This window comes from Gouania willdenowi, chromosome 9, assembly GCF_900634775.1.
Source record: "Gouania willdenowi chromosome 9, fGouWil2.1, whole genome shotgun sequence".
NCBI lineage: Eukaryota > Metazoa > Chordata > Actinopteri > Blenniiformes > Gobiesocidae > Gouania > Gouania willdenowi.
In genome coordinates this window covers 27952677-27967811 of record NC_041052.1, presented here as the reverse complement: position 1 = coordinate 27967811, position 15135 = coordinate 27952677, and the positions used below count along the sequence as shown (strand labels likewise).

At 38.9% G+C, this 15135-nt stretch overlaps 1 protein-coding gene across 3 annotated transcripts; it reads left to right on the top strand.

Moving 5' to 3' along the window:
* Window positions 1–6596: 6596 nt before the first annotated feature.
* asphd2 (aspartate beta-hydroxylase domain containing 2) lies at window positions 6597–14900 on the top strand. Of its 3 annotated transcripts, none has more exons than XM_028457418.1 (4): window positions 6597–6840; window positions 7481–8647; window positions 10693–10806; window positions 12778–14900. In XM_028457418.1, the coding sequence occupies exons 2-4, from the start codon at window positions 7783–7785 to the stop codon at window positions 12906–12908; spliced, it is 1110 nt and encodes a 369-aa protein (XP_028313219.1). In that variant the 5' UTR covers window positions 6597–6840; window positions 7481–7782; the 3' UTR covers window positions 12909–14900. The 3 variants fall into 3 exon arrangements, with proteins under 3 accessions (XP_028313219.1, XP_028313218.1, XP_028313220.1); XM_028457417.1 differs by having other exon boundaries at window positions 6597–6844; XM_028457419.1 differs by lacking the exon at window positions 6597–6840 and adding an exon at window positions 6986–7100.
* The last annotated feature ends 235 nt before the right edge of the window (window positions 14901–15135 follow it).

The following is a 15135-nucleotide window of genomic DNA, read 5'->3' as shown; positions in this document are numbered from 1 at the left end:
ATATGTGTGTGGTCTGCCATATTGTTACCACATTCTCTCCAGCAGTTAGATTGTGCATTGGGTTGTCTAGATTTTTGTTTTGGAGTTATAAAACATCTGATCAAGTTTTTCAATAGAAAATCTCTCCACCATTGTGAAGCTGAGGTTAAGATTGGAGTCTTGATCATATTCATCCAATCCTCCTGACCGATGGAAATTCCCGATTCCTTTTACCATTTTTCTTTCACATAATTCGTTGAGTGGCCTCTTAATTCATTTATATATTTGTACAGTTTTCCAATAATCTTTTTAAACAATTTGGTTTTATAGGCCCTAATGAACATTTGTGTGATACCTGTCATATTTGTAGGTAAAAATCCCTTAATATTCTTGTTAAAGTAATGTCTGAGTGGAAGGTACCTATAAAAATCCTGTCGGGTAAGGTCATACCTCTCTGACATAGGTTTAAAATCTGGGAATTTGAAATCATTGAGCAGAAGAGACAATGTAGTGACTCCCTGTGGATCCCACTGTTTGAATCCTCAGATGTCGTTCTGCATAGTAAATTATTTTACCAGGCTGGCCCAAGTGTCAAGTGAAAATCGAATCCATTGGCTCTGGGTATCATGTTGCTTAGCAACCAATGGACATCCTAGGAGACTCTGTAATGTGTATCTAACAGTGACAGTTCCATGGTTTTCCATTTTGCCACATATGCCAGAGCATCAGTGGCCTTATCTGTGCCGCTATAGTAATCTTTAAGGGTTGGTAAGGCCATTCCTCCTTTGTTTTATGGCAGCTGCAGCATTTTATATCTCACCCGAGGAGGTTTTCCATTCCAGTTGAATCGGAATATCACCTTATCCCATTCACTAAATTGTTTATCATCAATGTATACAGGTAGAGACAAACAGATAGAGCAGTCTGGACAAAATGTTAATTTTTACTGTCATTATTCTGCTACCAATATCAAGGGGGAGAGGGGCCCACCTGTCAAAATTACTCTGATTTGTGTAGTGATCGGGATATAGTTTTTATTATACAATTGAGATATGTCCTTTGTTAATTTCATTCCCAAATAATTGATAGATGTTGATTCCCAGTTAAATTTTTATTCATTTTTTAGTTCCAATGGTGGCGTGAAATTAAACACTAAAGCCTGAGTTTTGTTAATATTTAGAGTGTAGCCAGACATTGACCCATACATCTGCAACAAATCCATTAATTTAGGGATTAGGATTCTTTATACGAACATCATCCGCATACAGATTTATCCTATATTCTGTATTTTTTTATCACAATTCCTTCTAATATTAGATCCTGTCTTATAGCTTGTGCAAGCAGTTCAATAAACAAGTTAAAGAGTCCAGGGCTCGTTGCAGGCTTATTTTATCGGAAAGGTCCCCATGAACTTTTATCCTGGCTATTGGCATGTGTGTATAATGTTTTAATGTTATTTATGAACTCCTCATGAAAGCCAATTTTTTCCATAATTTTATAAAGAAAATCCCCAGCCCACAGAGTCAAATGCTTTTTCTGCATCCAAGCTAAGCAGGATTGCCCCGAATTTCTCTCTTTCTATATGTTCAATGATGTGGAGGGTTCTTCTGACAGCTGGGTCTGCCTGCCTTGGATAAATCATGTTTGGTCCTCGTCTATTTATAAGGGCATCATTTCTTCCATTCTCTTAGTTAAAATAGCAGCATATAATTTACAATCCTGATTCAGAACACTGATCGGTCTGTATGCCCCGTAAATGTATTTTTGAGACAAACGTAACGCAGTTCCGCTCAAATCCACACACAGTTGCTGATCCACATGTCTAGAGACTCACCATCCACTAGGGGGCAGTAGAGAGGCATTTACTGGCTCAAAAACAGATGCTACAAGAATGTCTAATAACGTTATTGGTATTCACTGCAATGTCACCAAAATCACTGCAGCCTTCTCTTGTCTCCTGCTGATCATAGTATAACACTTGGTTTGACAAAAAACACTTTTTATTAATGTGTATGGATTTTTATTTGTAATAAAATGTAATAATTCACTCTAATGTATTGTATACAAATGACATAACTTTATCTAACCATCGAAGGGGTTCTGTTTATCACACTACAACACTTGATTTGTCAAAAAAAAAAAAAAAATTCATAATATTAATGGGTTTTATTAAAGAATGAAAAAATATTAAAAATCTATTTAATCAATGTAAACATTATGGTTTCAATAATCAATTAATGCTAAAACAGTTTAAGAAGATATCCTATTTCATTTTCCTCCTATTTGTCATACTTGAGGTGCAGCCTGAATAGTATATTGGTATGGTGTCAGATGCTCTGTGTGGTGAGGATTCTAAGTTTTGCTATACACTATCATTATTTGGCCAAACTGGTGCACTGGGGACCTATGCTATTTTTACTCTATGTTATATAAAATACAGAATCACTTTCATCAAGAGAAGTGTCATCAAAAACATTTTTACTAATAAAAATCCATTAAAATTATGAGGAAATATTTTTTGGTAAACCAAGTGTTGAACTATGATCAGCAGGAGACAAGTGAAGGCTGCAGTGATTGTGACATTAATAAATATTCTTGTGTCGGTAAATTGAATTAATCTTCAGCAGATACAAACGCACTTTGCTCAATCCACAAGCACAACTGAAGATTTACACATGATAATTCATGATAAATACACACACATAAATGAGAAAGCACATGTGTGAATTGTGGATGTATTTGTGGACCTGAAAAACATGTGAAAATCTGAAAAACACATGTGAAAATCTAAAAATTACATGTGAAAATTGTAAATAAATTTGTGGGTTTGAAAAATACGTGTGGAATTTATGGATCTATTTGTGAATATTTTTGAGACAAATCTCTCCCCATACTGCAGAGCTGCTAAAAAGGAGAGAGAGGGGTTGGCCCACAGTAGCTGACCGTATGAATCCACAATATTCAGAACTGTGTTACATCATATTGATGGTTCAGTGGTAGATTTCTTGCCTCCTGTGCAGAAGACCTGAGTTTGTAACCTGACTAACAATATACTTAACTTTTCTTTCTTTTTGTGAAATTTCCCTCTGGGCGATCAATAAAGGTCTATTCTATTGTATTGTATTCTATTCTATGATCAACTTAAAATATATATAAATCTAATAATAACTGATTTAGAAAAGTGTTCAGCTCCACCTCCTCTTTCTGTAACTATAGCAGTTCACTTTATTAATTCTACATGTTTGGGCTACTTATACCAAGGCTATGTTGTACTTATAGATACATTTCAAGAAAGGATTTGTCATCTATAATTTAACCAAAAAAAAACATAACTCCAACTTCAACCTACTTGGGGATATGTTTATGCAGGATAGCCAATTTTTCCAGGCTTTACCCCCTATCCTGGTTTTGTGCAATACCCCCCAGGTAGTATTTATTATCCTGGGGAACCACAATTAAAGAACCACCACTTTTCTTCAGAAACAATTAAAAATTTTGATCAAGACTTCTCGGAAGCAAATTGTAATGGACCAAATGGATCAAATTGTGATGAAAGGAGGAAGGAGTTGCAAGGCAAAGCTCTCTGTGACTGTGTGAAATAATAGAACCATTTCTTCCCTCATGAACCCACCATGACAAGGAAAAATGCTACTTCCTCCACAACATGAAAGTTTGTTTTGGTGGTTGAAGCATTGGTGAGGATAGCCTTAATATTTCTTCCTTCACAGGTTCAACAGGCACAACCAACTGTGAAAGGGCCCTGGTTCATGCAGGACTCGCTACACAGATTATATCTGTTGGTGAACCTAGGTCAAAATGCGACTCCCCATTAGCCAGGACATTAACACGATCAGGCTGTTTGGGTGCATCTCCTCCTCCTACTACAATCATCTTTCAGGTTTTTACAAGTCATGTGCATAGGTGTATACATTTTGTAATGCACATTTTTTGCACCTTGTACAAATTTGTTGCATTGGCCAACACACAAACAGAAATCAGTTAAAACAGTACTGCCATCTACTGTAAAAAGGTTGAAAAGAGCATGCTTAGTTTTAAGATTATTCGTTTTTCAAATCAAAGCAGATGGTGTCAAAAAATATATATAACGGGTGAATGCCTGTAACCCACCATAAATGGGACCTACTTTTTGATCCTCCAGACCCATGAGTTAAGAAACCGCTTTGGCCAGGTCTTTCTACTACTTCAAATAAAACTGTCCTAATTTAACACCAGTATATGCCACAGAGTGTGTGTGTGTGTGTGTGTGTGTGTGTGTGTGTGTGTGTGTGTGTGTGTGTGTGTGTGTGTGTGTGTGTGTGTGCGTGCGTGCGTGCGTGCGTGCGTGCGTGCGTGCGTGTGTGTGTGTGTTGTTCGGAGGGATTGATGGCACACTATGGCAGCCTCGTCTCCATCAGTCTGCCAAGGCCAGCTATGGCTGCAATATAAGTGTGAAGGAATAATCCCTTAATTCTGTAAAGCGACTGAGTGTCTATGAAAAAGTGCTATATAAAATTTAGGCATTATTATTATTATGAAGCAAAACCCTGATATCAATGAAACTCAAACATATACACAAATTGTCAACTTGACATTACTTGCACACTCTTTGTAGGGAATGTGCAATTATCAGTCAAAGATCCCTGACAGGTCAAGTGATGGAACATTGATTGTACATTCATCATGACATGACAGGCACCTGATAGTGACACATTGAACCTGTAGTCCTTCTGGCTGTTGGTCAATGATGGTAAGATTAGCAACAGGATGCCCATGCTATGTAAAGCTGGGCCTGTGAGGTTCTACTGTATATATTATTGTTGGCTAGACAGTGCATAGCTTCTGAATACTTGGCAGAAATGGTGTGATTTTAATCTTGTCTGTATTAGTTGTGGGTTAAGTGTGTGTTTTTGCTTATGTGAATAGTATTTTCCCATTTTATAATCTAGATTAGTAGGCGTGATAACATAACACATGATGTGTTAATCTTTGAAGACATTTTAAGACGCACGACTGCAGCCAACCAGAGGGGTATTCCATAAAGCGGGTTATTTTCAAACTCTGAGTATGTTCAGGCTGAAATGAGGGAAACTCTGAGTATCTCATTCCTAAATGCAAGGTATGTTCTTCTCTGAGTACGTGACCATGGCAACATTGTCCGTGAACTAAACCTGGTTGCTGGCAGGTTTTATAAAAGAAACCCTGGGTTTCTAGCTTGCTCCGCCCACCTGAACACTGTTTCTGAACACTTTAATAAACCTTAACACTCTTCTCTGAAACACATTAGTAATATCACACACCACAGACATGTTCACATCATTACTAATGTTGTTTTGCTTTACATTTTTTTTTTTTTGTTTTGTTTGTGCAAACGGTAGTTTTCTTTATAACATTGTGGATACAGATCACTATGTGGAAGACACTGAGAGGTTGAGCTGCATTAAAACATCTACTGACGTCTGTAGTAAAGTTTCCTGAATACAAACCTGTGGATAATACAGAGGAGATGATAATTTAAATGAATCCACTTTTAAGGCTCGATTGTTGCTTTAAATTGTTATACAGTTAAATCTGTTGATCTTGAATCCCTGAAGATATGATGGCACAGTGAATTTGACGCTGCTCTTGGAAGTGATGGGTCGCTGGGTCGTGTCCCACTTCAGTGGTTTTTTACGACATTTTTTAGGACGTCGAGATGACTCGGGCGACAATATTACATTAAAAATCAATATAATTAATTCGATATCAAGCGGCAGTAACTGTCTATATCCAGTGTAACGGGAGGGCTCTCTATACAGCCATCCTTTACTGCTGCCACGTCTCCTGAGACACATTTTATTCATATTATTCACCGCTCGTCACGTCACTGAAGAGATAAAGTGATGAAGCGACCAAAAAGTGTGACTAATTACGGGTGATTTAAGCCACTAAAGTCACTGAAGACTGAACGCACATTTAGAACAGGCTCATATTCCTCAAACACTGGCTTATTTCACCCATTAGGGTGAATAAATCACTCTTTTCCGTTTGGTTGTCATGTCAGCTCGAGTCATCTCTGATCCATTGATGATGGCTTTTTATTGCGCGTGCACGTAAGTAACCCAATGTTTACATACTCAGGGTTGATTGATCCACTTCATACCAGCTGTAATGGAATCAGATACCCAGAGTTTCCCATCGCGGGGTATGTTGACCAAGAGTTTATGGATAGATTCAGAGTTTGTTAGCCCTCCTTTATGGAATACCCCTCAGTTTGTGAATTGCACACATCTTTTCTTGTACTTACTTCATTATTTAAATGTTATTCTTGAACTAGAGGTTGAAACAACCAATAACAGATAAAATAATATATTTTATATCCATCATTAAACATTATCAGTATTAGCGTTGATAATATATGGCAAAAATTAACACCCAAAAACTAACTTAGAATTGACACTATTTATTTATTTATTTATTTATTTATTTATTTATTTTGTCCCCACAAAATAAACACTTAACTTTGCCTGCTTCTTTGCTCCCGTCGGCCACTGTACCGAGGCATTGCCTTAAACGTAGCATTTATTTTGAAATACCCAAACGGAAACACTTTCTCTTTGTCTTTTTTCCTTTAACTTTGTTGTTCAAGGTGGGTTCCTTTGTACTGTTTTAGTTTTTACAAGGCTATAGCAGCCGAAGCAGCGCACACAGGGAGTGTTTGTGCGGCTCTGTGGTCTGTTAGCTGTGTCAGTCTGTCAGTCTGGACATGTGGGAGCTTTCTGTGAGGATGTTGGTGAGGGAAAGCCGTCTGCCGTGTGCACTGCAGGGGTACGCAGCTTCGCCTGGAGAAACACCTGTGAATCTCTCCTCTGTGGACACATTTCAGTAGGTACGGAATACAAATGTACGCACAAAACGGTGCTCTAATAACGCTTTGGACATGTATTGGGTTACTAAGAAGAAGCTGTGCGCATATCGGTCCTCGGTGAATCGTAGGCTGTGTACGTGTTTGAGGGTGGAAGCAGAATGTGTGGGTGTCGCTTCTGGAATGGTTGTGGTGTTTGTGTATGTGTGTAATGCTGCTGCTGCTGACAGTCAGGATGTAGAGGAGGATCCATCGGTGCAGGATTACCCGACCATGTTTGGTGCGAGCGCGTCGTAGATTCTGATCACAATTGACGCATTGCACTCACGGCGTTTTGGATGCTGGATCATTATTATTTTGTAATCCCTTTTAATGTGGACCTGTACACACACACACACACACACACACACACACACACACACACACACACACACACACACACAATTGGTTGACAATCGTGTGTGTGTGTGTGTGTCGGTGTTCCCGCAAGTCTTTTTTTCCACACGTTGTGTGCTGGATGAGGCTTGGCTGTCAAACTCTGAGGACATGTTTTTTTTAAAGCATCCTAGGAACACAAGTTCACATGATTTCAGTGGGAGAGGAACTGAAAAGCTCTTCTCTCATTCCTCCTCTTTTTCCTTTCTGTTGTTGTTTTTCCAGAGAGCTGATAACCCGGAGGTTCTGCGTCTGTCTGCAATCGTCTGAGAGGAGCAGTAAAAATCAGCCCATATCATGCCAGCAGAGAACCTTCCTCAATGCAGAGTGCTGAAATGTTAGAAAAGAGGAGTGACTGTGTCAGTTTGAATCAGCAGGCTGTTTACAAAAACTGCTTGACACAAAACTCCCTAACACCCAGTGTGCTGTTTGACTCTCCCTGTCACAACCAAGAAAGAAGACGTTAGCTGGGCCTCCATTAGCTCTTTTTTTCTTCTTTCCGGTCAGTGAATCTGAGACCAGGTGAAATGGAGTGGTCACTAGAGAATGTGAGGGAGATGGTGGCTGGAGGAATGCAGTCCATACGAGAGTGTGAGATCTGTGCATTTGCCATAGCAATGTGTGTTCTGCTGCTGTTTGCCTGGTATTGCTACAGAGTGGGCCGTGAGCATGGCTCCAGTCCTCTGCGTGGGAGGTACCTGACTGGCTCCAGCAGAATTGGAGGGGTGGTAGGGGGCTTTATGAGTTCAGACTGTCGAGGACGAGGCAAAGGGAAACATGGATCGATACTTGAGGAGCAAAATGGCTTTGCATTCTGCCAGTCGTCTGAGTGTTTTCGCTGCACTAGCGCTGGAGAGAGTCTGAACCAGAAGCTGTACCACAGCCTGCAGGATTATGCAAAGCGCTACACCTGGTCAGGAATGGGCAGGGTTCACAAAGGCGTGCGAGACCAAGGCAGGTACCTCAACAGCCGACCCACCATCCAGCGGCCAGAAGTCTTCTTCCTCCCCGACCTTCCATCAGCCCCCTTCTTCTCCAGAGAGGTACAGCGACATGATGTGGAGCTCCTGGAGGGGAGTTTTCCTGCCCTACTAGCTGAGTTTGAGAGCATCTACCACCAGCCACCTGGCCGGAGCGGCTCCTCACTCCCACCTGGGTGGAAAGCCAACAACACCCCCCGTGGACAGTGGTGGACCTACTACCTGGTCAACCAAGGCGCCCCCTTGGTTCTCAATGTCAGGAGGTGTCCGCGTGCCTGGAGAGTGTTGGGCCAGCTGCGCACCTTCATCACCAACAACGTGTTTGGAAATGCCTGTTTCTCTGTTCTCACGCCTGGGGCGCTTATAACCGAACATTATGGTCCAACAAATGTCCGGCTGCGCTGCCACCTGGGTAAGAAGGCTAACTGAGCTGAAAATGATAAGACTAATGTTTGATAGATTCAACACAAATCGAGGTGATTACAGGACAAAGTTAATTTAACTGTAGAGGAGGACACCTGGAAGCAGCAGCTGAAGTGTTCAGATTAAGAGCAAGTTTCCTTTTTTTTTTTTTTTTTTATTTTTTTTTTTTTTAAAAAAAAAAAAAAAAAAAAAGAGCAAGTTTCCTGAATAAAGGCTCAAACATACTCGGGCAAGATCCGTGCACAACGGACTCCGCGCGGACTGTCCCCTCCTCCGAGCGAGCTCATATACTTGCGCACTCTGCCATGTTGTAGTTTCCATTACAATCCTACATGTCCCACGATTCTTAGCATTTCTCTTTAGTCCTTGTATTCCTGGGACGTTTTTTTAAAGGTGTCGGTACTTTCGTAACTTGTCTGCCAGTCTCTCTTCTAAAGCTTGTGTTCTCACTTGCTCTATTTCACCAGGTGGATGAAATGCAGGTTGGTGTTACATTTAATGCGGGTGAATACGATGCCGAGCAGTTATTTGTGTGACATCAACGACTCGGAGAAATTCACGCGGTCGTAAAATCTGAGCTTTGCATTTAATTGGCAGAGTATGTTTGAGCCTTAACAGAGGAAATGTGACATTTGATGCAGAGGCTGTTATTGTTCATACACAACAGTGTATGAACAATAACATGTCTAATTGATGTATAATTTGTCACTTATACATCTAAAATACTACTTAAAAATCATAGAATATCTCTCAAGGTCCAAAGCTTTAACTAAGATGTCTAGAAATGAACCTCCTGCGTTTTCTTTATCTTTAAACCACAAAAAATATCAATCAGTCAAACCACTTAGGTGGAATTTGCTGAGGAGGCCGAAGTACACTTACGTTACTTTCCTTTAGCTTTAGACACTTGTTGAAACACGTTTCCCTTCTTGTTTGCGAGCTTTAGGATTTGAATTTAGTTTTATAGCTTTTTGTATTTTCTTTTATACTTTTATGTTGTGTGATTTATTGTCTATTGCTTTATAAACTGTATTTTATTTAGTGTTGTATATAAAATTAGGGAGGTGCCAAAATGAAAGGAACGAACGAAATGATTAGTACCATTGCATTTATGGCTATAAATGTGTACTAACCTCACTAAAATAAAACATTGCAACTGTATAAATTGATAATAATGCTTCAAAGAATAAATAACTTAAAAGTATGAAAATATTTATTTATTTCAACAATGTAAAATATAATAGAAAATAGAACATGAATAACACACTTCCGTGCTCCGTCTCAACCTCTTCATAGAAGACGCTTTAGTGCTCAGATGCATTGAAATACAGCCGCTCCGCAAACAAGTCAGTCCGTTTTCAGACAAGCATGTGTACTGACCGCAGTGTTTGCTCGCGTCTTTACAACATCCTGTTTCAGTCGGGTTGTTTTGGTGGGAAAAGTGCTTCAGCCAAAAACCGAAAATGCACTTATCGGTGGCTGAATTTCTAATAAAAATGTAATACTATAACAATTACATGGAATTTAAAAGGTAAGCCAAAATTTCAATAGTTTGATTCTTCCAAGGCCCCTGACTTTTAGCTTATGGGCTCACAGGGTACCTTGACCTCAGTTTGAGGAAGACCACCAGCACCCTTTTACCAAATAAATGTAAAACAAAGTAACATAACAAAAACAGCAAATATTTGGGTAATTTTACGTTTTCATTAAATTAAAAAAAGGGAAAAGTAATTCAAAGACTAAGATTGTTTCAAGGAGGTAAATACGTTGGTTTGAGACTTTGGGAAGAGTGACTCCAAATCTTACTGTTTAAATAATCACAGTTTAATATCAGTATGATAATGACTATCATTACATATTCTAACTAAATTTGAGTGCAGTTTTATTAGTTCTTATTCTTCTGTTATCTCAGGGCTATTGTAGGTATTTTCTGTTTGTAAATTAATTGTTTGGCGTTTTATGGAAAATGCCTTTAACTTTACGATAGATCTCCTTTAAATCCTAGTGTGTGTGTGTGTGTCTTTCTTCCTGTAGGTCTCAGAGTACCCCCGTCCTGTGAGCTTGTTGTTGGTGGAGAGCCACAGTGCTGGTCAGAGGGGAGCTGTCTGCTTTTTGATGACTCCTTTCTGCACAGGGCTTTTCACGAGGGTAAGAATGAGTTATAAGTTATTATGGCTCCTTTGAGTTGTGACACAATTAATTAAAAAGAGCTAACCTTGTCCTGGAGGGCTGCCGTCCTGCAGGTTTCAAATGTTTAACTGCTTCAACACACTTAATTAACAGGGGAAGCTCGAGACATCTCAATCCTGCAGGACAACGTTGCTTCAGGACTGAGCAAAATTCCGTATTTTCCAGGCTATTGAACAATAATTTATAAATTTTCCAAGAAAAATCCATGTAAAGTCCACATCGTCACATGAGCTGCACTCTATTGGCTGATGAGGGTGCCCCTCAAACGACTCGACCAATCAGAACGGGCAGGTAGGCGGGCTGCTATACTCCCGTCAAAGACAATTTCCATGTATTTCCACGTATTCTGATCAGTTTCAACAAACGAGTTTCCATCTCCACATGAAGTCTTCTCCTCACTGCCCCTCATCTGCATATCAGTCCATTTACAGCAGGGGTGACGGATTCCTGAGACTTTTAGATGTCTCCCTGCTCCAACACACCTCGTTGAAACCAATGTGTTGTCATCAAGCTCTGCAGAAGCATGATAACAAGCTATTTAGTTGATTCAGGTGTGTTGGAGCAGGGACACATCTAAAAGTCTCTGGAATCGAGGACTGAAGTCCGGCACCCCTGATTTACAGCCTTTTATGATCACTTTTTACTGGATCCAGACTGATACAGAGTTCCATCTACTCCTGAGATGTGTTTTAAAGGTATTGCTACTGTTGTAGCTCATCTGCCAGTCTCTCCTCTAAGCTCGTGTTCATTTTTCCTGCTCTGTTTCACGAGGAGGGTGAAATGCAGGTCGGTGTTACATTTAATGCTGGTCGATACAATGCTGAGCAGTGTTTTGTGTGACACCAACTATACGGAGAAGTCCACGGGGTAGTAAAATCTGAGCTTTGCATTTAATTTAATTTAATTGGCCCCGCGGACTCCTTTTGCGGGAGTCCACCCGAGTATGTTTGAGCCTTAAGTATTAATATGTAAAATGTTTTGTATAATATTGTTTCTAACATGCACTGTTATGGCCCAAACATACTCTGACGGAAAGTACGCAAAGTGGACTCGGCAGAGGTCGGCGCGGACGTCCGCAAGAGGGTGAAGCTCAAAATATTGTGAACTTTGCTCTGTGTACTTAGTGTCACACAGTGACAAAACACTGCTCAGCATGTATTTTTCAATTCGACCATTATTAAATGTAACACCGACTTGCATTTTATCTGCATGGGGAAAACAGACCAAAGCTTTTTAACACGTCTGAGAGAGTACCAAAAAACGCAAAGGATTGTGGGAAATGTAGGATTTCACCTGAAACTACCTCGCGGCTGTGCGCTCGTCTATGAAAGCACATAGACGTGGAGTATGTTCAACCTACGTTCCGCCCGGGTATGTTTGGGCCTTAAAATGCAGCTGTTAACAGAATATTTCCACCCGTTTGTTAGAGACTTTGGCAAAGCGTTGCCATACTGTAGTGAAGAACCTTTGATTTTAAACTGCTTTATCTTTGTAACTGAACTAAAATGAAAAGGTTAAAAGTTTTCTTTGATTGTGTTTTTTTTATATATATATATATATATATATATAAAGTAAAGGGTGATGTAGGACTTACTTAACTTACTAGTTATCTTAAAACATGTTGCATGTTTTTTCAGCAGTTTGTTAATGAGTAGTGATGGTGCATCCAGGAACATGTGTTAAAAATCACGATTTAGGCAGCAGAGATTTTTACAATGAATGAACGATTTTTAAGCCCTGCAAAGTTAAAAGTTCTTATCAACAGAAGTATTTGTTTTGTTTTTATTTTTATTATTGTTAGTTCTCTATATTATTTTATCCATGCAATTTTTGTAATCTCATAAAAGTCATAAAAACATTTTCAGTTTAAGAAATAGGACCTTAACAGTTCAGGAATCTTGATAATCATGTTTAATGTCTTCTTTGAAGGTGGTGCAGAAGACGGGCCCAGAGTGGTCTTCATGGTGGACCTGTGGCACCCCAACGTGGCTGCTGCTGAGAGACAGGCCTTGGACTACATTTTCACTCCAGGTCGTTTGGAGGACAAGGAGGGAAAATAGATCTGAGTGTGAAAACAATGTCTAAAAAAGAGACAAATGTTCTTTAGAGAAATGTCTTGTGTGATCTGGGAGCGATTTTCCTTTGAGTGTCCGCACTATTTCACTCATTCACTGTGTACATATTCTCTGGCTTGTACAGTGTCACTGGTACGTCTAGATGATGCAACATTGGGCCTCTGTTATCAGTCGAGCTTTTGCCTGTGCACTCATTTTAAATGCAGCCCTACTTTAAAGGCAGTGCTTTTGTTCTCCCATATATAGGTTCCAAATGTATCACAAATCAATTTATTAAGATGTAATGAGATCATGACACAGACATTTGTTAAACTGCTAAATGGTCTTATGGTACAGTCTTTCAATTAAAAAAATATATTACAGATTTTTTATAGATATTTCCAAAATGACTTACATAAACTTCCCATAGGCCTTAAGGATGGATAACCATCAACATACATTTTCTTCAAGGGCTACTAAAGTTATCTATTGTATTACTAGAATTTCAGTTCCACACATTATGACTTTTAAAAACACACAAGCTTGTGATGACTTATACTTTCATGACTTACTGGACAGGACACTCCTACTTAGACACTGACTCAACAACATACAGTTTCTTTGTTAATGTTCACATGTTCAGTTTCAACGCTTGTTAGCCTGCAAAGCTAACAACCATTAATGGTAAAAACAGCTTATGTAGAGTGTATGGAACATCCTTAATAGGAAATGTATTTTAAACAAAAAGCCTTGTATCTAAGAATGAATTGTGGATAAACCCTTCAGCAAGTTATGAGTTAATAAAAACGTACAAATACCCACAAATAAGTTTTTCAAAGGAAGCTTACAGGTGATGCTCATATTCGCTCCTGCTTTTTTGTCAAATATCAAACCATCGAAAAATGCATGTAATGACTTACAGTAGGTTTAATCTAAATATTTTTGTTCTTTGTTTCTGATTGTTCACACAAGGGCAAATTGATGCCAGTCACAAGCTCATTTGATTCAGGTTTAATTGGAATTGCAAAGAAGGAAAATACTGGCATAGATAATATGTCTAATGACCTTTAATAAAGATTTTGTCTATCATACTTTTAATGCTTTATAAATAAATGCTACTATAGTGATCCGCAGCTGAACTAGCTCTCAGCATTCATGTGAAGAGCTGTTTATCAAATGGGTTGCAGTGTCATTAATATTTGGTTTTCTGGTGAAATATGACACTTGAAGATGTGTAAATATGTTGCAAATATGACATGAATTGCTCACTAACACAAAAACAATCATGTGTTTGGTAACTGAAGTCCAATGTCCATCATGATTTGATTGCTTACAGATGCAGTTGGTGTTTCAGTCTGTCATGAAATTGTGCCCTGCATTTATCAGACATGGTTAGAAAAGCACATTAGAAAGTCAGCAATGACTTGGTGATGAAGCAGTAAAAGTAAACTGCTGTAAATTGTCAAGTTTGCAATTTCGTTTAGATGATTGAGATGGAAAAGAAGAAAAATGGGTGAGGATCTGAGATGTTTTGGATTGAAAGGACTTTCTGTGATGCTCTAACTTTTGTGTTGACATGACTTACAGCTGAATTGCGTGCTTTTCATGTTCTGTTTCAAAAAGCTGCCCGTAAAGTCTTTTTGATAGAATAGAATTTGTATATTCTGTAAAATGTTTATTAACTGTTATCTCTGCTGTACTGTGACTGTTTTTTATGGTATCCTTTATCAAAACACACTTCATGGATGGATCAGAAGTTGTAAAGATGGACACTCAGCATCTTTGCTCGTACTTGTCAATTACAATAAACAATTATTTGTCAGTACCAATGTTTACTAATGTATAATCATTTCTGAGCTGGTAACAACATAAGATGAGGCTGGTGCTCACATTGAGCTGTTCATATTCAGGCTTGTTATAAAGAGGGCTGGTAAAACTGTTGTTTCGCAATCATTCACTTTGCTTATACAATCTATGATGGGTTTACATTGGATCTTAAGGATCCGTCTGATGGCACATTCTTGTGTTGATTTTAAACAGTATTTCTGAACATTTAATAAATGGTTGAGTATCTTCTTTAACAAGTTGTCTAAGATGTTTCAATTTGACAAACATGGATGAGAGCGACATAACGGTGTATGTAATAATTTTGTTTCACTAAAACAATGTAAAATATCTCAATTCCATTTCATTCATTACCCATCCTGCTATGTACGCAATCAGCATCTTGACC

Excerpts from the sequence above, each read along its gene's own strand:
- asphd2 (XM_028457418.1), top strand. The coding sequence starts at position 7,783 with ATGGAGTGGTCACTAGAGAATGTGAGGGAGATGGTGGCTGGAGGAATG. Across the intron at positions 8,648-10,692 it reads CCGGCTGCGCTGCCACCTGG|GTCTCAGAGTACCCCCGTCC; the intron begins GTAAGAAGGCTA and ends TTCTTCCTGTAG. Across the intron at positions 10,807-12,777 it reads GCACAGGGCTTTTCACGAGG|GTGGTGCAGAAGACGGGCCC; the intron begins GTAAGAATGAGT and ends TCTTCTTTGAAG.